At 40.4% G+C, this 25510-nt stretch overlaps 1 protein-coding gene across 1 annotated transcript; it reads right to left on the bottom strand.

Moving 5' to 3' along the window:
- Positions 1 to 7863: 7863 nt before the first annotated feature.
- LOC118576510 (pregnancy-specific glycoprotein 22-like) lies at positions 7864 to 15678 on the bottom strand. Its single transcript, XM_036176759.1, has 5 exons — positions 15615 to 15678; positions 14164 to 14523; positions 10802 to 11161; positions 9183 to 9542; positions 7864 to 8147 (listed from the first exon to the last, which is right to left on the bottom strand). Exons 1-5 carry the CDS (start codon positions 15676 to 15678, stop codon positions 7864 to 7866), a joined length of 1428 nt encoding a protein of 475 aa, XP_036032652.1.
- Between the last annotated feature and the right edge of the window lie 9832 nt (positions 15679 to 25510).

Genomic DNA, 25510 nt, shown 5'->3' with positions numbered 1-25510 from the left:
CTAGACTGTTACACAACTCCAGGGAGGCTACCTAGAAAACGGGACCCTAGGAAAGACCCAGGGATCACCCAATGACAGGGAAATGGATGAGATCTACATTGAACAACCTAGACGACAGTGGGATCAATGAAGGGCAAGATTTGAGGGAAAGAAAGCTTAGGGGAAAAGGAGATCCCAGCTGGATCAAGAACAGAAAGGGAGAACAGGGAATAACAGACCATGATAAATGAAGGCCACATGAGAACAGGAATAGACAGAGCACTCGAGAGGTCCCCAGAAATTCACAATGATATATCCTCTGTAGACTGTTGGCAGTGGCCAAGGGAGGGCCTGATCTGACCTAGTCTGATGATCAGAAGAATAAACACCCTATCAGTCGTCTTGGAACTCTCATCCAATAACTGATGGAAGTGGATGCAGAGATCCTTGGCCAGGCCCCAGGTGGAGCTCCAGGTGTCCAACTGTCGAGAAAGAGGAGGGACTGCAAGAGTGTGAATTGTTGAATCCAAGACTGCAAAAAGCACAGGGACAAATAGCCAATCGAATGGAAGCACATGAATTATGACCCAATGGCTGTGGAGCCCCCAGCTGGATCAGGCCCTCTGGATAAGTGAGACAATTGAATAGCTTGATCTGTTTGGGAGGATCCCAGGTTGTAGGACCGGGACCTGTCCTTGGTGCATGAGCTGGCTGTTTGGATCATTGGGTTTACACATGGACACATGCTCAGCCTGGAAGTAGTGGACTAGTCCTGTCTGTACTGAATCCACCAGGTTTAAATGAGTCCCCAGGGTTGTCTTGGTCCTGGAGTACATGGGAATGGAGTGGAGGGACTGGGCGGGAAGGTAGGAGTGGGAGTGGGAGGAGGGAGAACAGGGGAATGCATAGCTGATGTATAAAATTAAAACACATAATAATAATAATAATAATAATAATAATAATAATAATAATAAAAGTTTCCCAACCCAAAAAAGCCCAATTCAAGATAGTTTCAATGCAGTATTCTACCAAATCTTCAAAGAAGAGTTAATACTAATACACTTTAATCTGTTCCACCCAATAGAAACAGAAGGAACATCACCAAATTCCCTTTATGAGGCTATAGTTACTCTACTTCCCAAGTCAAAGATGCAACAAAGAAAGAGAATTACAGTTCAATCTCCCTCATGAACATTGACATAAAAATACTCAAAAATGTTGGCAAACAGACTCCAAGAACACATCAAAACAATTTTCCACCATGATCAAGTAGTCTTCATCCCAGAGATGCAAGGATGGTTCAACATATGAAAGTTTGTCAATGTAATACACCATATAAACAAACTAAAAGAAAAAAGCCACATGATCATTTCATAGATGTTGAAAAGGCATTTGACAAAATCCAACACCCCTTCATGATAAAGGTCTTGGAGAGATCAGGAATACAGGAAACATACAGCATACAGAGAGAATAAGTAGGAGAAGGAATTTAAACTCGGGGAAGAAAGAGAAAGAGATGCCGGGGGACACCAAAGACCACAAAGACAGACATGGAGGAAGCAGAAAAACAGGGCCTATAGAATGAAATACAGATAAAAGCCTCAAGGCAACATGTAGATGAATAAAAACATAAATTAAGTGATAGGAGCTAGTGGAGGTAGCCTGAGCTAAGGCCAAACATTCCGAATTATTTATACATTTGTATCTTTATTTGGGAGCTGGTTGATAACCCAAAGAAAACTCCAACTATACCCTCTCTCAGCATTCATTAATTGCCTGCTCTTCATTTAGGGGTGGACCTCTGTGAGATTTCCCCATCCATACTTGTATGTAAAGTGGTGTTGTCACTGTTCATGTCTCCTTTGATGGCAGCCATATGGTTGAAAGATCTTGGATACAGCTTCCCCTCATAAATAGAAAACACAGTCCCACAGAAAGTGTCCTGGTTCTCTGACTCTTACAATCTTTCATACTATTCTTCTGAGATGCTCCCTAAGACTCAAAAATAGGGGTTGTGTCACAGATAGATTAACTGAGGCTAGACATCACATAGTGTAATTTGTTCATTCATTTGGAAAAGTTTTGGATTTCTTTGGTGGTCTCTGTCTGTATAAATAGGGTGTTTTTGAAGGCAATAGGAGCTACACTTATCTGTGAGTATAGGGATATATATTTAGAATGAACCTAGAAATTTTATTAGTTTAAAAAAGTGGCCACAGTATGTTCTCTTCTAGGATTCATAACCTCACTAGCCATATATAGTTTTCTAGGATTCTAATATCAGGTATGATTTCACTTTTATCAAGGGGGTCTTAAGTCCAATTATACAGCTGTTGCTTACCTTCGAGATCTAGGTGTCACTCTTGCACTACTAGGGATATCTTGCCATGCTGGTCATACTATTGATTCTTTTCCTCTGTTGTTGGTTTGCATAGAACCTGTGAGAATTTAAAGGTCTAGTCCTTAGGTGGGAGGCTCTAAGGTCAGATCCTGCTAGATTCCTCCAAGCTTTGTGTCCTATAAGTTAAGTCTATTTAACAATAAAGACACATCTTCAAATTCTAGAAGGCAACCAAGGGGAACAGCAATAAGCCTATTTTATTGGGAAGTCTCTTGAACTCCCATGTCCAACAATTTTAAAGGAAGTTTCTCATTCCTGGTACTATTTATTGTTAGCCTATGGTTCTTACAGGGAGCATTGTCACCCCCAAAAGTATATATATATATATATGTGTGTGTGTGTGTGTATATATATATATATGTCACAGTCATACACACACACATATGATGAATTTTAGGGAAACATAAAATGAGACTCTCTATATATTTTCAAAAACCCTAGTGTTATTTATCCTGCCTCCTTACTTCTGCCTCTATATTGCAATCATCCCCTGTCTCAGTATAAGACCCTCCTGTTTTTCCCATTCCCCCTTCATAGTACCTGTGCCCTGGTCCTTCTAACCCCAATGATATTTTTTAACTTTCCTGGTTTCTCTGACTCTGCCACGTTATAGAAAACAGATCTGAGGATTCAGAGCTGAGAACTACAAATGGGAAATGTGTGGCATTTGTCTTTCTCAGTCTTCATTAACTAATATTTTTTCAGTATATTTCCATCCATTTATCTGCAAATTTTACTTCATTTTTCTTTACAACTGAGTAGTGTTCCACTCTATATCTGCACCACACTTAAACTTGAACCACACATTCATCCCAATGGATATCAAGAAAAAGCCTTGACAGAAATCTCACATGTCTTAATGATAAAAGTCCTTGACTCAGCAAGGGGTGGAGGGAGCATAATTCAATATAATGAGACTACAGATGACAAACCCATAGCACCCAAATCTAAATGAGACAAAAACTTGAACAATCCCACTAAAAACAGGGATAAGACAGGACTTCCCACTAAACCAATGCATTTCAATGTAGATCTGGAAGCACTGGCTGGAGAAAGACAAGAGAAGGAAATTAACGAGATACAAATATGAAAAAGAGGTCAAACTGTTCCTATTTGCAGATCATATAATGTTGTACAGCAGAGATGCCAAAATTAAACCACAAAGCCTTTGGAAACAATCAACAACTTCAGCAAAGTAGCAGGATACAAAACTGATTTATAAAATCATTAGTTTCTCTTCCCACCAACAACAAGCACCCTAATACAGATAGGATATCATAGCCATACTCCCATCCATAATAACCTAAGAAAATCTAGGAATAAACTTAACCAAGGAGGTTAAAGACCTCTATAATGAAAATTTTAATCTCAGAAGAAAGAGATAGAGGAAAATATTAGAAAATGAGGAGATATCATGCATTGGTATAACTAATATTGTGAAAATAGTCATTTTCACAAGGCAGTTTGTAAACTCAATTCAATCTCAATCAAAATCTCAGTAATATTTTCCATAGAAATAAAAAACTCATGTGGAACTGCAAAAAAGACATGAGTTAGCCTAAGCTGTCCTGAGCCAAACAAGAATGTTGGAGGTATTGCTATTCCACATTTCAAAGTATATAATAGGTCTACAGTAATAAAAGCAGCATAGTACTGGCAAGAAAAACATACCTATAGACTAATGGAACAAAATAGAGGGCCCAAACACAAGTGTATTTAATTACAACCAACTGATATTTGACAAAGATGCTTAAATTGTGCACTAGAGAAAAGACAGCACCATCAACAACTGCTGCTGGGAAAACAGAATGTTCACATGTAGAAGAATGAAATTAGATTCATATCTTTCACCTGCTGTGGAATAATGCCTTTTTACACTGGTTTAATAAAATATTGATTGGCCAGTGGCCATGCAGGAGGTAGAAGCAGGAAAAGCAAGTAAAGCCATGGAATAGGTGGCAACATATAGATTAGCAGAAATGGACTGAGTTTAAGTACAAGAACTAGTCAATAACTAATGGCTGAGCAGTTTTAATTAATATAAGCCTTTGTGTGTTTACTTGGGTCTGAGCAGCTGCAGACCAGGTGCAACACAGGAAAACTTCAGCTACAATCACCCTGCACTAAATTAACTCCAAATGCATTAAAGGCCCATTGAAACACTAAAAGTGCTAAAGGACAACATAGGCAGTGTCCTACAAGATGCAATTATAAGAAAGGACTTTTTGAACAGGACTCCATTTGCCAGGAATTAAGTCTAACAATTTAAAAATGGGAACTCATGGAAAGTGTGCCCATAGAGTAAAAGAAAATCTTTTTGTGCTATACAACTGATAGAGGATTAATATCCAGAATGGGTTAAAAACAACTCAAAAATCAGAGATACATGAAAGGAAACAGAGTCTGTAATGGTAGAGTAGGCTTTTAATCCCAGGATGCAAGAGACACAGGCAGGCAGATCTCAGGGATTTCAAAACCAGCCTGGTCTACACAGTGAGTTCCAGGATAGCCTGGACTTTATATACAGATACCATGACTCAAAAACTAAATAGAGAGTAAGAGAGGGAAGGATTGGGAGGAGGCAAATAAGAAAAAAATCCAGGTCTAAAGTTGGCCATATTTCTGAAGAGAATTCTCAAAAGAAGGTATATAAAATGACTAAGAGGGGCTAGAGAGATGGCTCAGCAGTTAAAAGCACTGGCTGTTTTCCCATAGAACCTGGGTTCAATTCCCAGCACCCACATAGCAGCTCACAATTGTGTGTAATTCCAATTACAGGGGATTCAATACCCTTACACAAATGCACCAATGCAAATAAATGAATCATTAAAAAATTACTAAGAACTATCTAAAAAAGTGTCCATCACCCTTAGCAATCAATACGAGAAATACGTTAAAACTACACTAAGATATCACGTTACTCTAGTCAGAATGGCTAATAGCCCACAACAAATGTTGATGAGGTTCTCAAGAAAAGACAGCCTTCATTCACTTTTGGTGTGGTTTGTAAACTAGTGAACCCACTCTAGAAATCACTGTGGAGAACCACCCCCCCACACACAAAAAAATACATAAAAGAAAATCTACCACATGACCCTACTACAACATTCATGGTGTTGGATCAAAGGATTTGGCATACTGCTCCACAGAAACTTGCTTACCCATGTTCAATGCTATTGTATTTGCAATAGGTCAAAAACTGAAGCAACTTAAATAGCCTTCAACTAATGAATGGGATAAAAAATATAGTATATATACACAATGGAATAATTTTCAGATTATTGGTTCTGTGTACTGAGGTTGTTTCATAGAGAACAAAGTGGACCAGAAGCTCATGCCTTGTGACTAAAATAGAAATGGTCACCAGGTTCAAATGCTGTGAAGAGGCCCGATACTTGGGCACAAATATATTGCAGAGCTAGTCATCATGCTCACTGTGACTGCAGGCAATGTAGAGTGCATCTAGAGAGAATTTATGGTTTATCCTTAGAACACTTGGTCCAGAGACAAAAATATTATTCGTACAGAAGTTAGGTAGACACAGGAGAAGCCTAGTGACTTTACAGCTTCAGAGGAAATTCCTGCCATTGTCTCTTGAGGCTTAAGGTAGAGAATAACAGATTAGAGATTGCACCCCAAGTTGTCTTGCCTGTCTTTGGTCTAATTTCTTTGCTCAAAAGATAATAAAGTATGTGAGTAGAGAGAACATTATTTATGCCTCAAATGGAGGTGTTTAATGTTCTCCACTAAAGGCTGTCTCCTACTTGTGCTTCTGCTTCTGGGATAAACATGCTAATGTTAGCAGTGTAGGGAGCAAAGAATTTCTTTGCCTCACACCTTGAGTTTAAATCCACCCCTGGGTACATTCATGGAAGAAACTCAAGGCAGAAACCTGAGAGCAGGAACTGGGGAAGAAAGTTGCTTGGTGGCTTCATTCTCTCTCTCTCTCTCTCTCTCTCTCTCTCTCTCTCTCTCTCTCTCTCTCTCTCACACACACACACACACACACACACACACACACACACACACACACACACACCATCTGTCAGTCTCTATCTCGGTCTGGATCAAGCTCAGCTGTCTTCTATCTTCCCAGGACCATCTACATAGGAATGGCACCACCATTAACACTAGAAGTGAAATTTGAGATCTTACAGTCCTTCTAAAGAATACTGAGTTCCATGAGCACTCAGTAGTTGTGCTAAATGTTGAGTGATCTAGATGGAAGAGAAATATTCCTATAAGCCCAGAACCTACAGAGTTGGAAGAATAAAGACACACAAACTGATTCAACATGTAACTCATAAGACAAAGTCAATAAATACATTTGACCAAAGTGAACAGATTTAATGATGGAAACAGCCAAACAAGGTGTGGTGGGCAGGCCAGTGCAGTAGAAGAGCACATGAAACCCCACAGTAACCTGTACTCAGCGGGGGCACTGACAGCTTTCCCTCTGTGACCAGGAGTGACACAAGGATGCTGCTGTGGACACTTCTCTTTAGTGTTACCTTAGGAGTCTTAGAAAGAACAATTAGGAAAAACAAAGAACTGAAAGGTAGCCAATCAATCAACTGTCAAATATATCTGCAGATGGCATGAACTTATTTGGAGAAAATAATAAAGATTCTACAGAAGTTTCTGGAACTGGTGAGCTTTATGGTCTGTGTTTCCATAAACTAATATTTACCACAAAAATTAGGTGTCCTGCTTTTCTTATGCATAGAGATAGTAAATGGTTTAGAAATGACTTGCAAATGGGCAATGGTGATGTTCACATAGTAATATGAATCCACTTAATGCCACTCATTAGCGCAACTCAGAAAAGTTAAAGTAGGTAATCCTATCTATTCATAAAACATGTATAAACAAGAAAAATAATCATGAACAATTTTACACTGTGAATACCAGTGTCAGGATAGAAACAGTCCACTTGATCCTTACACGATGGATTTTACATCTGTGTATCAAACAAACTGTGCATTAAAACTATTTAGAAATCAGTTATTTCCACAGATAAACTTTTGCAGTCACTTATCCTGTCATGATTCCTCACTCCACATGGATGATTGGTGTCGAGGTAGCATTGGTATTAGATGAAACTACTTGAGCTATGAGAGGATGTTCATCTCTATGCAAACACTGCATGATTTTAACAGGGGACCAAGAACATCCAGATGTTTGGGGATCCTGAAATTAGTTTCCATAGATTCTATGCTATATATTTGATTGACAAGCTAAGCTCTTAACTTCTTTGGAGTTCTGTATACTATATTTTTGTTTGCTTTTCCCCTTTAGAAACTGAGTCTCTTTTTAATGTTTTGGGCAGTCCATATGCACATTTATCCCAGGATTATAAGCTTGAGTCACTATGCTGTCTGTACCTGAGTGGTAACTGACAATTATTACCACATAACTTTTCTCCTTGTTGTACCATATTGATAAAGAAATGCCCCTACTCTGCTATAGATTGAGAGGAGAGGTCACTCATTCTTCACAACCAGGATGACTGGGAGACTGGTCTTTGAACTGACTGGATTGGAGACCTCACACTTATACTCTCCAGCATCCTCCCTCCTAACAGGATCTATGCTGAGTTGGCAATTTTTTGAGGACAGAGTCATCCTCTCTGTGAGCTGAAGATTCTGGTTATTGAAGATCCAACGGATAGAGATTCCAGTGTCAGCTGAGAAGCAAGTGAAGATTACCGAGCTTTGTACTGTGATGGTGGTGTCAATGACTCGCAATAAGGGCTGTGTCACAGGTTCTGTAAAGAAAGACAGGGGACTAAATGACAATATTCTTCAGTGAGTTCAACCAGCCCCTCTCTACTTCACACTTAATAAAGTCTCCGTGGGAGAGAATTTGTTGGACCTGAGGGGAAATATACATATATTACTATGGATATGCCCCCCATAGCCTCTATAACCCTGAATCAGATACTGAGTTTGCTGTGTCTCAATTTCCCTATAATTAGATACATTGCAAATTATCACTGCTTCTCCTGAGAGTTAAGCTTAGTTATGAGCAGTGGCCTAAACTTTCAATGGGGGAGATGCTCAAATCAGTGCCATCTGTTACTATCTACCTGAAGAAGATAATTTTCTAGGCTTGATCCCTGACTACAGGAGGAGTACTGAGTAAGTATTGCTTCTGTTTCTATCATTTGGGACATTGATCTTCCTGTGAAGTCTCTTAAACCAATCAGAATAATTGGCAAATAGTTGGGGAACCAGTATTTGGACTCAGAAGGAGAGGAAGCCCAGGTGACCTACCTAACTACAGCTCCCAAGTCAGTACACAGCCAATTACACACTCTATGGTACTTGGACAGTCAGTAAAGACTTGATCCCTATCAGCAATAACAGGATATTAAAGCCAAACATTGAAAAATATCCCCAGTGTCACCTGGAGAAGAACAAGGGGCAAAAGATTTGGAGCTAGGACTTCCTGGGACTCTCCATAAGTATTCCATGGCTTCCTCAGACAGTGCCTGCCTGGAAACCTTGGAGTCTATCTTGAGGGCTAGTATGGTGAGAGTCCCACAAGTCTAGGCTGTGTCTGACTTGCTTGTGCTGTGTTATCCAGCATATATGCTCTTCTCTGCAGGTGGATACTGGTAAGGGATTCTAATCTATTGCAGTTTGTCTACCCTATGTGTGTCTTGAAGTAAGTACCTAAACCCCAGTGTGGGGACACAGTACTGTGTGGAAAAGAGCAGGCAGAACCTAGTTCTCACTGTCCAGTGTATGAAGCAGGATAAGCCATACACAGCAGTTGGAAGCCATAAAAGGTCACTTACTGTTCACATGGAGTTGCACAAATGCTTTTTCAATTTTGTAGTCTTTGTTCAAAGTTTCTAGCATGTATAATCCTGCATCGTTCTCAGTGATGTCCTCGATCAGCAGGGATCCATTGGTGTACAATGTTTCTCTTTGGCTGTGTGCAAGCCCCCAGATGGTAGAATCAATGGCTCTGTTGTATTCTGCAATTTTAAAAATGTCAGTCCTATACACTGATTTATACCAGTAAAATTCTTGAAGATCTTCTGGCAGATTATGAACTAGGAGAAGAACGCTTTTCCCTTCAGCAACATACTGAGGCACTGATTCGATTGTGACTTGGGTGGAGGTTGGAGATGTAGAGCACGTAGAAATGGAGGCTGGAAGAGAAAAAATACATCAATTGAAGAACATAGGGTTGGTGGGAAGATGGTAACCTCTAAACAGATAGATTCATCATTCAGCCTAGAGACACAGATGTGGGTGTGTCTATCCTTCAAGGTGGATGTCAGCAACATGACCTCCAATCCCTCAGTGCTTCTTAATGTGTCATTTCCTCTGCAAAGAGCTCTCTCAGTGATTGTTTAAATGGCTCTTCTCTCACTGCAATTTAAGACAATGATTCCCCTGAAATCTACTGACCATAGAATTTCAATTTCTGCCTTTTTCAGTTTGCTTTATGGATCCAGTCAATCCTAACTTCACTTACTGATGTGCTTGCTGATTTGACCTGAAGTCCACAGGACTAGAGGTGGGTGAGGGCAGGAGTAGTCTTATCTTTTTGGCAGGCTCAGGTCATACAAAAGACTCAGATACTAGGATGACTTGCTTTATGTCAACTTGACACAAGTTATAGTCCCTTGGAAAGTGTGAGAGTCAATTAAAAGTGCCACTATCAAATTGACCCATGGGCAAGACTGTAATATATACTACACACACACACACACACACACACACACACACACACGCACGCACACACACACACACACACACACTCATATATTGCAGATTAGTGTGAGAGGATCCAGCTCACTGCAAGCAGTTACAGCACTAGGCTATCAGTCTTGGGTAATAAAAGAGAGCAGACTGACCAAGCCATAAGTCTCAAGTGAGTAAGCAACATTCCTCTATTTTCTCTGTACCTGTTCCTGGATTTTATTTAAAACACTCTCTCACTCTGGAGCTAATTCATATGCCAATTTGGTCTCAGCAACTAAAAAACATTGTTCCCTGTTCAGCTCTGAGAATAAATAATAATCAAGTCCTGGACAAATGATCTCCAGGGTCATATGTATTCAGGAATGGAACCATGACAGGGGCCAGGGCTTCCTGATGCTCACCTTGGTGAGGATGCTATGGTTTCCTCACATACATAGATAGAACCCACAGATACTGGACAGAGTCTGAAACCTTATACTGAATTTCATTCCATCAATGTCTTCCTCAATACTGGGGGTGAGTGAAGACAGACTACAGATTATCATCTATGGCCATTTGTCTCCACCATATGTGTCCCACACTAAGTGCTCAAACAGAGGCATGGAGACACAGTGCAGAGAGGAGTCATGCAAAGGCTGGCATGACAGTCCCATGTGTTTAAGCCTCACCCAGCACTGAAAAGTCACAGAGAATCACTTACTGTTCACCTGGATTTGCACATGGGCTACTTCAGTTTTTAGATCTGTACTCAGAGTTCTTAGGGTGTAGAATCCAGTGTCCTCACAGATGACATTGTGGAGCAGCAGGGATCCATTGCTGAACAATGCTTCTCTACCACTGTGTGCTGGCCCCTGCAAACTTGAATCTATTTGTCTTATGTGTCGGGCAATCTCAAACGTCTTGTATGCAATTACCCCTTTGTACCAGTAAAGAGCTTGAAGATTCTCTGGGAGATTGTGGACAAGTAGAAGAACACTTCCCCCTTCAGCAACACTGGGTGGCACTGATTCAATAGTAGGCTGGGCAGAGGGGGGAGGATGCCCACAGGTGAAAAGGGAGGCTAGAAGAGAAGAGAGAAGCATTAATATTGGGTCCTTTGTATTTTGCTAAGATGAGTCCCTCTGTCTTTAACAGCTGTGTCCATTACTCAGCCTAGGTATGTGGGTAAGTTTCCCACTTTCCTACTTAGAGCTCAGCACATGAGATCCACATTCTCAGTGTTCCCACTCTTGTCTATTCTACTGTATGGCACTCTCTCCTCAGTTATCAACATGAGCCCAGCTCACTGCTGGTGTACTTGGTAGAGGTCAGCACATGACCTCCATGTTCTCAGTGTCCCTGAGGAAGTCATTTCCACTATATATCATGCTCTCCGCATATGTCAACATGCCCTGGCTCACTGCCCTCTGACCTCTGCTCATATTTATGGTAGATTGGTGTTGTGATGATGCCTGCCCCTCCTCTTCCCCTGCACACCCTGCATCTTCACTCTTTGTTGTTTTGTTGTTGTTCTGTTCCTCTTGTGGTTCCAGTCAACACCTTACTTCACCCTCTACCTTTTTGTAATTCAGTCCACTGGAACTGGGACATTGTAAGAACCATGGTTTGTCTTATATTTTTAAAAGAAAATCCTGCCTAGAAAAATCTCAGATAACTGTAAACATTCAAGCAATTAATGTTGACCCAGAACTCTGTATGCCCATGGATTTATTTAAGGAAAACATAGGTTTGGGTATACAGTATAACAATTTTTTACTGGCTTTGTTTTTGGCATTTATTTACAAATTATATTTGTGTGAGAGTTTGTGTGCAAAATCCTGTCTCAGTGTGCAACGGGAATGGGTGCAGGACACAGTACATAAGTACAGGTCAGAGGACATTTTGTGTGCCTTGCTTATCACACAATGAAGCAAATGTCTATGTCCACTGATATCAGATCCATGTCACTGATATATACCAGAATGATTTTTTGTTTGTGAAGTCATAACTGAGAACATCAGTCTTCAGAATATTGTGGTCATGGTGAAGAACTTTGGGTAAGAACCATCACACACACACACACCCTTACCATTTTTTGTTCATTGAGAGCATCCTGCTTCTGAGGAACTGTCTGGCAATGTCTTCTCCCCTGCAAATCCTGAGACTCCTCTCAGGTCCTTGCCTCATTTAGGAGACTCCAAGGGGTAAATCAATCCCCTCTTCTCACACACTATCAACTTGTGGTCTCACCTGTGAGCAGGAGCCCATGACAGGTAGTGTGCCATTTGCAGAGGGGTACAGACAGTGTATTTCTGGTCTCTGTTGCACTGTATGTCTTCTTCCTGTGACATATCTAACCCAGCAGTTTGCAAGATCTATTCTCCTTCCCCACTCTGAGCTGAGCAGGCAGAGCACCCCACAGAATCCCTTGGGCTGTGGGTGGGTCTGTGTTCAAAATATTTCTCTGCCCCCTCCACTCTCGGTGCTGCCTGGTGTCTCTCTCCCCTTCTATCTTTATGTTTCAGTGCTTCAGATCACATGTGAACAAGGATGATGAACATCCCTGGGCCTTGAAGGAGCAGCAGTTTAATCTGGGCTGCCCTCTGCTGTATTCTGGCCTTGGTCTTCCAGCACCAAAAAAAGGAGTCTCTCTGTACTACCTGTGTGGGACAGAAACCTAGCTATATTCCAGTCTACTCTCTGATCTCAATGTTCTGGAAAGATGGAATTTGCTTTCACCAGAAAGTGGACAGAGATGTCTGTGAGGGCTCCAAATGGACCAGCTATGTGGTGCATGAGGAAAGAGACAAAACTATTCTCACTGCAGTCATTAGTCAGGGTACTGACTCAGGACAAAGGCCCAGGAGCAGAATGTGTCAGGAATCTCACATCCTGGGTATGTGGGAATAGGAGACCTGAGTCATAGAAAGAGAATGTGGATTCTACTGTCCTATGTAGAGTTGCAAGACAGTGTTCCCACTTCCTCTGATTACTGAGCTGGGTGATGGGTCTGTCCATAAGATCTTTCAGCATTGTAAGATGCCTTGGACTTCAGTCTAGGTCATTCTGCTTGGGTACTCTACTTTTCCCAAAGAAATTACATAAAGGGTGAGCTGAACATGGTGCTCTATCAATGTAGCAGACACAGGAAGGAGCTAATAGGTCTGAGAAGGCCATGTCCATGACTACCAGGTCTGAAGTACAGAAGTAGAAACCAGGCTACAAGGTAAAGTCCTGATTCAGACAGATACTTTTCTGAGTACTGATTGTGGGGCCTGATAGTTCCCCCTGTTTATCACTGGGGAACTGCAGCTCACATCTGTGGAGCTGTGCAGATCAGCAGAACCTCTAGCCTTTGCCTCCTGGGGAGAATTCTGGAGTTGGACCCAGAGGGCAAGCATTTGTCAGGAGATTGTCTATTTTTCTGTCCCTCTCCTTGGAAACCATGACCTTCCTGGAAGTTTTATAACCATTCCTGTACATTTATTTAATGTCCTGGGCAACTGTTCTCTCCCTGCTTAGTCTCTGGACAAGAGGTTTGGGGATCTAGCCTAACTGTAACTCCCATAACAATACACTATCTAGTTCCACATATCACAAGACTTCAACTGTTTAAAAAATTGCTCTCTGACACCAGGAAGTCAAAATATAACCCTAGAAAAATGCTTCTCAGGGATACCTGGGGCTACCTGTTGATACTGGGACAGGAGTCCTCAACCAGGGCTTCCTGGGGATCACCATTCTATCAGAATCCCATTCCAATTTAATCCATTAACCAGGCCCACACTCTGTCACTTGGGCACTGTCTCAGTGACACATTTCATATGAGAACCCCAACAGTATAGACAGTGAAGATATCCTAAGATGAGTTACCCAACATGCAACCAGATTCCTGTAAGGTATTGTCAAATGAAGGATTCTGAATAATACAGTTATTCTTTGTGTGTCCAGAACTAAATGCTCAAACCCAAACATGGGGACACATGCAGAGTGGAGGTAGACACAGGCTAGGTTTGATGTTTCTGTGCATATCCAGTGTAATGAACCCCATCCAGCACCCAGATTTCATACAGAATCACTTACTGTATACATGGAAGTACATGGTTGTTGTAGATACAATTTTTCCACCTCTATTTACTGTTTGGAGAGTATAGAATCCTGTGTCCTTCTTGGTGACATTTTTGAGCCAAAGGGATCCATTGCTGTACACTGTTTCTCTGTCACTTTGTTCAGGCCCCATCACACTTAGATTAGTGTTCAGTGCAAATAGTGCAATTCTGACATTCATATTCCTCACTTCCTTGTACCAGGAAAAAGCTAGAAGATTCTCTGGGAGGTTGTTGGCACGTAGAAGGACGTTTTCTCCTTCAAACACTTGGGGAGGCACTGATTCAATGGTAACTTGTGCAGTGGTGGATAGGTGCCAGCAGGTTAAAAGGGAGGCTAGACAAGAAAAAAATAATACAACCAACACTAAGCAGGTATGTTCATCACTCAGCTTAGGTTTATGGGTAGGGGTGTGCCCACCCTCCTTGATGAGGGGAACAACACGACTGCTATTCCCTCAAAACCTCTAAATAAGTCATTTCCTCTATATGGGGATTCCTTGCTCAAGTGTCCGCCTGGATCCCTACATTGAGTCCCCATATTCCTCTTCACATAAACAGCATTTAGTGCAAGGAGTGATGCCTCTCTGACCCCCACCTCTATATAGCCCTCACTTTCTGACATTTTTCTCTGTTCCCTTCCTGGTTCTAGCCAACTTGAGACTTTATGTTGCAGACAATCTGATTTCTGTTCTACTATAACCAGGGTTTTGTGAGAACCTAGAGTCTTTGGAAGGTGCAGTTTCTGTAAAAGACTCAGACAGCAGTGGAGAAAGGAAAGAAGAATGGAAGGATGAAGGAAGGAGGACTATGTCCATGCATTTCTCTATGTAGTCCCTAAGTTTGGCAATAATGACAATAATTGTACTCAAGTGTGATTTGATTTTTTACATTTACTTATGTGTTTTATGTGTGTATTTGTGAAGGACCTGTCTCAGTGTGTGCATGTGCCAGTCTATGCAATGTTGCTCGTGGGAAGCATGTGTCCCAATGTGTACATCTGCAGGTCCATATGTCAGCCCCTGTATGGAGGGCTGGGTTGATCTTCCAGGAGTCTATTCTTTCCATATGGTGACTGAGGAATGAGTTCAGGTGGTATACCTGGACACTGAGCAATCTCACTGTTCTACCCCGTTTTGATTTCTATCTGGAGAGTCACCTGTCAGGGTTGGGAACATCAGTCTTCAGAACATGGCTGCCAATATGACTGACTCTGAATATTTAGTGTTTGGGGCTTTTCACTTGCCCTCATCACCTCCTGTCTGCTGAGAGCTTCTGGCACCTGAGCCTTTTTCCCTCCCTATGCCTCCTGCCATGTGACTGCAAACAGAAACCCCAAGCATCCTCTTGGGCTCCTGTCCTCTTTAGAAGACTCCATCCTCCTTCTGAGGTCCCTTCCCTCCACACTCAGAGAGAAGACACACTTACCTGTGAGAAGAAGCCCCTGCCAGGGGTTGCAGCCCTTGCATGGAAGCAGAGATGACACCTCCATCCTCTGCTCACTGTGCTTTCTTCCCTCCAAGAGGACCTTCAGCTCTGGTTCAGGCTCCAAATTTGGCTGTGCTTCCTTCCTCTAAAGTGTGTGTACTCCCAGGCAAAAGCACATCACAGAACCCAGTGGTCTATGGGTGATGGGGTCTGTGTCCAAGGAGCTGCTCTGTCTCTTCCACTCTCAATGCTGTCTCAAATCCCTCTCACCTTTTCCCTCCTTATATTTCACCTCCAAGCAACACATCAAGCTACAGGGCTGATAAATATCCCCGTACCCTCAGAGAATAATGGACATCTGCTGTGATGGCCTTTGGTCTGTCAGCTGCAAGGAGGGAGTCTCATTCCACCCTATGGGTCCATGTGACACAGAGACCCAGATAAGCACCTAGTGTGCCCTATGTTCTCAGTGCTATGAAAAGGTGGGGTTTACTCCCAGCAGTAGGGGCCAGAGATGTCTCTGAGTACTGCAAAGGGACCAGCAGAGTGATGACCAGGGAAGTAGATCAATCCTTTATCCTTGGTGTAACCAGTCAAAGTTCTGTTGTAGGAGAAGCCTGAATCATTTGTGTGTGGAGTTTCATGTAATCAGTATTGGCGAATAGGTGACTTCTGTGACCTCGAAAGAACCATGGGCTCCCTCTCCCTATGAAGGATTTCAAGGCAACCTTCCAGTATCCCGTGTCAGCTGAACTATGTGTTGGGTTATCCCATGTCCTCTCTGATCTTGTCTATGTAATCCCCATATGGTAATCCTGTCTTCTTCTATGCGAGATGCGAGGAAGAAGGGTACTTTCAGGTTCCCCATGCAGAAAGGTGTTCTCAAACACAAAAAGCATCCAGTAGGTCAAAGCAGGGTTTAGGACAGGAACTCTGGGATAGTGGAGACAGGGATGAAAAGTCTGGAATGCAAGGTCAAGGCTCAGGGAAGCAATTTTCTGAGTGTTGACCATATGTCTTGATATCACTCCTTAGCGATCATTAGGAGAACTGTAGTCTCATGCCTAGGACAACAGCAAGGATGGTCAACCACCCAAATGTGAACTGCCTGACACCTTCACTACATGCAGTTTTTAGTTCATCTCTAGTGTCTAAATCCTTCCCTTCTCTTTTCCCAAAGGGGTCCTGCTTTTGAGTATAGAAAACATTGTTTCAAATGTATGTGTCATTCTCTCTTCCCTATGTACTGTTCGAGGTTTCTTTCCTATAATATAATAAAAACACCCCAAACATAGAAGAACAAATGATGTATTTTCCTTCCATTCCTGGGTCATAGTGTAGCAATGAAGGAAGTCAAGGCAAAAAACCATGTTGCTTGCTGGCTCATTCACTGTTTCAAATTGTGGCAAATGCTAAGGTAGCTTTCTTGTACAAGCAAGTGCCTAAGGATGATACTCCCACAGTGGCCTAAGTCCTCCTGCATCAGTTAAGACAATACCTCAAGCCATGTGCACAGCACAACCTGATAAAGTTAGTTACTCAGTTGAGACACATTTTTCAAAGGTGATTTTGGGCTGTGTCAAGGTGACAGTTTATGCTAACTAATTCACTATTTCAGACTGTTAAGTTTTCCTCCTCCACAGGGAGATTCCTAAACAAGTTCCCCATTCTTCAATTAAGTGTCCTTCTGTTTGCTGTGGTCATCATATGTGATGATGTCACTCCTCCTCACAGCTGGGACAACAGAGCCAGGAAAGAGCTCATGACATCTATCCTGGGTTTCATTTTCTGATCCCCAAATCCTTAGCCAAGGGACATTCTGATGTCTACCACTGACGTTGTGAAGTAAAACAGCATCATCAAACAATTAGCTTCATCTTGATTCAGGAGAGGCTCTCAGGCACATTCATCACCTGCCTCTAATGACTTCATGTGAAGCAGAGCAGAAGTCATTTATCAACTGAGACAAGACAGCAGCTGGGAGGATGTGGGATCAAAGAAAATGAATATGGCTCAAAACTGAGTGTTCCTTCTGGGCCATGGAAATCATGAAGCAAATCGAAGAAACAGGAAGGCATAAATTATTGGCAGAAAGAAAAATCTACTTGACCTTAAAAACAGTCTCTTCAGCATGGAAGTTACTACCAAGTAGGAGAAAGCATTCTCAGTGCAATCTATCTCACAAAAGAGAAACTAGAGATGCAAGGAAAGGAGGAAGAGACTGAATGTAGTATCCTGAAAGGATAGAGGTTTGTTTGTGCCAGTAGAGTGGGGATTGATTAACTTCTGTATCTATCCAGAAGACCAAGACTTTGCACCAAAGCTCAGTGCTGAGATTTACCAGGACCTGTAATTTTCTTCACTGAGGTCAATGGCTGAGTTCTAAACAAGAGAGATATAGGATCCAATATTAATAGTAGTATTGTTGGGAAGAAAGAGCTCTTGGGAGAATGATGGAGATTTTCAATTGATGATCCAAGATACTGTGTAGGGAGAAGAGAGGCAAAATGTCAGGAGAGGTTGATGTTTGTGCCTAGATTGAAATTAATATCTAAGAAGAATATGAGCAGGACATCTGAACCATCTGAATCAAACAGAATAACCTATATTTTATGTCAGCACAAGGAAAGAGAAATTCTTGTAAAGAGAAGGCCATAGTATCTCTTTGAGCTCTACTATAATCTTAGTTAGACAGGGCAGAAAGATTCCCATGAAAGCTTTTGGCCTGTGGACAGCTTAGGTCTAAGCCCTGAGGGACAGGGAAAGAATTTTCCCTGAGGTTGCTGTGGATGAAATAAAACTCTTCACACTGCTGGCATCACCACTGTATGAAAACATTGTACAAAGTACTTCAGAATTAGTTTTTTCTTGGCCATGAAGCCATAGTTTAGGGCACAGAAGTCTAAGGAAAAACTTAGAAATCTTTGTCTAAGAAAAAAATGAAAGATCTTCAGATCTTTCTTTCTCATATTATTTTCTTCCTGCAAGGCCAAAATTGAACTCACCTGAAAAACCTATCAGAATGAGAAAATCATGTGTAATTTCCCCTAGGAAAAGAAAAACAAAAACCCTCTAAGAATATGGCAAATTCTCTCTGCTAATACTGTCTCTCCTTCAAGCCAATATTAGAAAAACAGCAGCCAGAATCCCCTGTGGCCAAAGCCTATGCCCCAAGAATATGCAAGCAGAAAGCCAAGCAGGGACAGCTTTCCTCAGGGTGGAGACACAGAAGAGGTAGTGCAGGACCTGGGGAGGGCTGCTTGCATGAAAGCAGCAATGGGGGCTTTGAAATCCTCCCTGTAATGAGGGAGACAGGGTCTATGTTCTAGTTCAGGGACTTAAGCCCTGAACCCTACAACAGAAAGCAATTAGCAGAGACCTAGCCTTGGCTAAGGCATTTAAGGATTCTCAATCCTGGGGAAGGAGATAGGTGGGGACAAGCAGAGGATCTATGCTGGGGAAAATCTTTCTGAAAAAGCTTTTATTTCAAGTACTTTCATTTTATTTCACCGACCTGGTAAAGCAAGAGCCAATTGCCCATTTGTAAGCATGTGTGGGTGGGCATGGTCCACACTGAGAAAAATTTAGGTGAAGAAAGGACACCTTTCAATGACAGCTCAGGGAGGACAGAAACCTCCCATGGTGTAAAAGCTCACTTAGTTTTGATTTTCAGCACAACCACAAACTGTGTACATGGAAATGGGAGTGCAGGGCACCCAGAAGGCAGCTTGAGAAATGTAGTTCATAAAAGTGACATGGCATAGACAAGCTGGCCTAGAGAAAAGGCAGTTAGCCTGGGACAAAACTTTCAAATGTTGCCCAAAATATTCTGATTTTTCAGCTCAAAACATTGCTTTGTTCCCAAGTCCTATTTGAAAGCTCAGCTTACCTCCTGGGAATGAGAAGGAGGTGAACAAAACCTACCTGTCAGGATGCAATTAAAATGCTAATACCTTTTGAAGACAAGCTACTTTAAATTGTTCCTAGTAATCTTAAAAAGCAGCTTTAAAAAATTAACAAGAGGGAATTTTACCCTCAGTCACCAAATAAAGCTTAGAGCCACTGATGGATTAAGCTCTGACTTCAAACTCTCAAGAAAACTTTCAGAATGATATCAAAGCTGACTATAATCGCTGAACTTTATAAATTATTTGCATAACTTTCTGTCTTATTGAAAGAAAATTGTGGTGGTATTTTATTTGTGCTGAAATGTGATATTTTAGTTGTATGTTAATAAATAAAGCTTGCCTGGACATCAGAGGTCATAGCAAGCAATAAACCAAAAGTCTGGCAGTGGTAGCACACACTCTTAATTTGATCACATGACAGGCAGAGTCTTTGAGTGGTCAAGGACACAGCCAAATATGGTGACATGTGCCTTTAAACCCAGTACCAACAATAGAGACCTGGATGTCTATATAGATAGGCAGTGATGAGGAAGTGAAGTGGCTGGGCTTAGAGCCAATGAGAAGGCAGGACAGGAAGGCAATAAAAGCACAATTTAGACAAGAAGAAGCTCTCTGTGGAAGCTACTGCATGATGGTAAGCTTAGGCTAGTCATGGCTATTCACTATTTCTCTGATCTCTTTCTTTATTACTCCTGTATTTGGCTCTGTGCTTCTTGCTTAATAAGACTGTTCAGAAATTTGTCTACATTTGGCACACACATGGTGAGAATTCATTAGAAAACCATAGGTGGACTTACAGGCCAGAGTTTACAGGCCCCAGTCCTAGCTGGAGGTACAAGCTGTCTAGCTAATTGCAGCCAGAGCTGCACTTGATCATAGCTACAAGTGGTCAGGCTGCATGCAGCTGGAGCTACTTATGGCCAGATCTCAAACTCACATGCCAGGAGATTAAAGGGGCTGGAGCTGCTCATGGCTAACTGCTTGTGGGTATACAGGCCCCTGGTTCAGGCCTGAAATGGCTTGCGCCGGAGCATGTGGCTGGACTTCAGCTTTTAGCTTTTTTCTCTTCTCCTGGTAGGTAGTAAATGCTCTCTCTCGCTCTCTCTCTCTCTCTCTCTCTCTCTCTCCCCCTCTCCCCCTCTCAATTTCCATCACAGACTGCGACCATGCTAGGTAGCTGTTTTGAAATTCCCTCAGACTTCTACTGTTCTATACATACTTGGTAATTCAATTAAGATATCAGATATCTTAAAGGGAGAAACTACTTAAAAGAGAATTTTTTTTTCCTACAGAAAATGGGAAATACCTTTACAATGGAAGAAAATTGGTCTTTGTTTGATAAAACATTAGACAGGCTGAAAACGGAATAATTACATGAGAGAATTAATGTTAATGAGATGTATGTAGCATCAATTATGCATATTATTTGTTTAATTATCCTTATTTTACTATTTAACAAGATGGTCAATTTAAGTGCCAAGACAAAAGCTTTAGAAAAACCTATTAAATTGAATTATAGAGAAATTCAGATTCAGATGGAAGAATTTAAAGGTAAAATTATTTCAGGATTAGATTATAAGGTTACAGAGAGACACCCTGTTTTCAAACAATCAAACTTAATTTATCTAGTAACCATACAGCAGCTACCTAATCAGGGGTATGTACAAAATAATTGGGCTCTAGTTGAACTGTTAGATTTGAGGATACTTAAGGAAGCTATAGTATCCTATGGCATGCATTCTCCATTTGTAAAGAAAATGTTGTAAAGAAAACTCATGGTCAACTTGTAATAAAAGTATTCCTCAAGACTGATAATAATTAGTAATGGCTGCTCAGGAATACAGAGCACAATTGTAGTAGGCTAAAACAATAGAAAATCAATGTAGATCTAGAGGTTTGGAAATTTCCCAGAATCAACTACTTGGAGAAGGCCAATACACTGGAATACAAAGATTATGTTTGTATGATAACCAAACTTTAATTCTATGCTGCATGGCAGCCATGATTGCATGGAACAGAATTGAGGAAGCAGGAAAGAAAATTGAGTCATTCATAAAGGTTATACAGGGCCCAAAGAATCCTTCATGGATTTTTACAAGGGCTATCTTCAGCAGTAAATAGAATGGCACCAGAATCAGAAGCTTGACAGATAGTAATGGAATCTTTGGCTTTTGAGAATGCAGCATGCAAAAGAATAATCAGGCCATTAGAAGCAAGATCTGCATCCTTGGAGGACAGGATCAGGGACACAATTTATATTTAGTCTCATGGCCATGAAGATATGTGGATAGGAGAAGCAATTTCCAAAGAATTGGGGAATGTCAGATATTTTGGTTGTGGAAATCAAGGTCATTTGAAAAGGGAATGTAAACAGGGCATTCCTAGAAAGAATGTTTATTCCAGGAACAATGGCAACAGAATGAGCCTCACTTCTGGAGTATGTAGAAGGTGTGATAAGGGTAAACACTGGATGAAGAAATGTAGATCAACAAGAGATAGACAAGGTAATCCTTTGCCTCTGTCCTCGGGAAACTCCCAGAGGTGCCTCATGCAGGCCCCCACAGAAAATCAAGTTCAGACTTTTCCTGCCATCCTAGAAGAAACCCCTACTCAGCGCAAGTAAATAACCAAATGACTATTGGAATAAACCAGGCTGCTCAGGTTGATAAAACAAATGAGGCAGAAAGAACAGAAAATTGAGGAGAAGCCATGAAGCACATTTTTTGGCAAACTTCTATAAATGAACAAAGACCAAAATTAAAAATATGAATAAATGTCAATTTTTAGGATGGTTAAGTAGACACAGGTACAGATGTGATAATAATTGCACCAAACAATTTTGACATCCAAATTGGCCTCTTCAGGAGATAAATGTTCAGCTGTCAGGGATTGGAAGATTATCTCAAGTAAAACAGAGTACATGTCCAGGAGAAAGAGGAAAATTAAAGCTATATGTGGCTAACATAGCTATGAATTTTTGAGACTGTGATCTATTACAACAATTGAATACTAAGATTAACATTCTTCCAACCTCAGAAACAAATCATAAACTAACACATGTTTCTGAGAGGAATATTAGATGGTATTAGTCTAATGAACAGTCACCATCCATCCAGATTGTACAAGAACAGGGCACAACAACTGAGGATCTTTCAAAAACACTAACACCTCTACCTTTAAAATGGTTAACAGACATGCCTGTATGGGTTCAGCAATGGCCTTTAACAACAGAGAAACTCTGGGCTTTAGAAGAGCTGGTACAAGAGCAGTTAAATACTCAGTATATTGGAAAATCAAACAGCCCTTGGAATTATCCTATATTTGTTATTAAAAAGAAATGTGGAAAATGGAGAATGGTAACAGACCCAAGAGCAATAAACAATGTAATTCAGCCAATGGGCTCTCTACAATCTGGAAATCCTTTGCCTACTCTGTTGCCTAAAGGATGGCCTCCTATAGTCATCAATTTAATAGACTGTTTCTTTTCAATATCCTCATAAGAAAATGGTGCCTACTTATAATAATTCTCAATCAGTTAAGAGGTATGTAAGAAATATCAATGTAGGCTGACTCAAATGTAGCTACTTTAGAAAGAATGTTTGAAGAAGTGAAGAAAATTTTGCCATTTTGGGGATTATAAATTGCTCCTGAAAATATACAAAGAGAAGATTCTATTAATTATTTAGGATATAAAATACGTCTACAAAAAACTACACCTCAAAAGGTGAAAATTAAGAGAGCTAAATTATGGACTCTTAATGAATTTCAAATATTACTCAGAGACATTTCTCATCTATGAACTATTAATGGGGTTAAAAAATGAACTGAGTAATTTGTTAAAAAACCTTAGAAGGTAACAAGCTCTTAAATTGTCTAAGAGAACTGTCCCCTGAAGCTGAGAAAAAATTGCACCTGGTAGAACAGGAAGGACAAATGGATCATATAGATGCAAAGGTTGATTGCATGTTGGTTGTTTTACCCTCTAGGCATTCTTCTACTGGAATTTTAATGCATAGGGAAGATTTTATATTATAATGGATATTTCTACCAAATAAACATAGTTGAAAATTTAAAACTTATGTGGAAAAGATCTCTGACTTGATTTTAAAAGGAAAATTGAGACTTTGTCAATTAGCAGGAATAGAACCAGCAGAAATCGTCATACCTTTAACTAAGAATAACGTTGAAAAATTATGGGCAGAAAGGGAACCTTGGCAATAAGTTTGAAGTCATATTTTGGGAGAGATTAACACAAATATCCCAAAGCAATAGAACCGAACTTATAAAGAGTGCTGATTGGATTTTGCCTCTTATTGTATGGGAAACACCCAAATCTGGAGCCTCTACATTTTACACAGATGCAAACAAACAAGGAAAGGCAGGTTATAAATCAAAAAAATTCAGTAACGTGGTTCAACGTCCTTATAATTTGGTTCAAATTTGGAATTGTATGCTATTCTGTTGGTATTAATGGATTTTTCAGAACCTCTCAACATAGTTTCTGACTCTCAGAATGCTGAAAGAGTAGTATTACATATTGAGACTGCAGAATTTATCCCTGATGAGTTAGAATTAACTTCATTATTTGTTCAGTTATGTGATATAATCAGGAATATGAAGCATCCCTTATATATAACTCACTTCCAATATCATATGGGTCTGCCAGGCTCTCTAGTACAAGATAATGATGAGATTGATAAATTATTGATAGCAAATATGCTGGAGGTCTCAGAATTTCATAAAAAAAATCATGTCAATAGTAAAGGTTTAAAAAAGGATTCTTCTATAAGTTGGCAACAAGCCAAGGAAATTGTAAGAAAATGTCCCACTTGTTGCTTTTATAATCAGACTCCATTACTAGCATGATGTAACACAATGGGTACTCATAGGAATAAAATCTGGCAGTTGGATGTATTTCACTTTGCAGAATTTGGAGAATTGAAACATGTACACCATGCTATTGATACTTATTCAAGATTTCAATGGGCAAATGCTTTGAGTTCTGAAAAAGCTGATTCTATAATCACTCATTTACTGGAAGTTATGGTCACCATGGGTATACCTGCACAAATTAAAGCTGACAATGCCCCAGCATATGTCTCTGGTAAAATAAAACAGTCTTTGCTTATAATATAAAGTATATTACAGGTATACCACATAATCCTACAGGCCATGCAGTTATAGAAAGATCAAAAGAACTCTAAAGGATTATACTAAATAAATAGAAAAAGGTAACAAACTCCCCCATAAATAGATTAACTCTATTAACTTTGAATTTTCTCAGTGCTAATGAGAAAGGAACAACAACTGCAGAGACACATTGGATAATAGAAAAAAAACTACAGAATTAAATCAGCCTATATACTCTAAGGGTGTGCTGACCTCAGAATGAAAACTAGGTTATGTATTACATTGGGGATGAAGTTTTGCTTTCTATGGGAGAAGATAAGCTGGGGATACCATGAACATTGATAAAATTGCAATTTGAATAAGAGAGACCTCTTAATTAGAAGAGGTTATAGTTCATCAACCAGCATGACCATCCAATTAAATTTATACAACTAACAAATGTTTTTCATTTAACCATATATAACTTGCCAAAGTCAAACCTCCCCAAAGACAGTCTTGGGAAAAAGTTTTTGGTTTTGTGTTTCAGGAGAATGAAGGCTAAGGAATCTGAAGGACACTGGACAAATAAGACATCTGAAGAAAAAGGACAAATCATCTAGAAAAAAATGTCCCAAGGATAAGAGTAAATTGGCCTATTGGTATATCATCTATAAAGTTCCATAAGTCTTTTAAAATGTTTGTTTCTGCTCTTCTCTGAAGACTTTTAACACAAATGGTCTTTTTGTAGTCCCAGTTCACTTATAAATTAAAGCTAGCTTTGTATTTGGAGAATGGCTCTCTCCTTCTTTAAACCCAATCATGTTGTTAAAAGGAAAATGCAAAATCTCTGTATCATGTCTGATATCAGACAGAAGAAAA

This window comes from Onychomys torridus, unplaced genomic scaffold (genome assembly GCF_903995425.1).
Source record: "Onychomys torridus unplaced genomic scaffold, mOncTor1.1, whole genome shotgun sequence".
Taxonomy (NCBI): Eukaryota; Metazoa; Chordata; class Mammalia; order Rodentia; family Cricetidae; genus Onychomys; species Onychomys torridus.
Note: the sequence above shows the minus strand (reverse complement) of the source record. Positions and strands in the feature narration are given on the sequence as shown.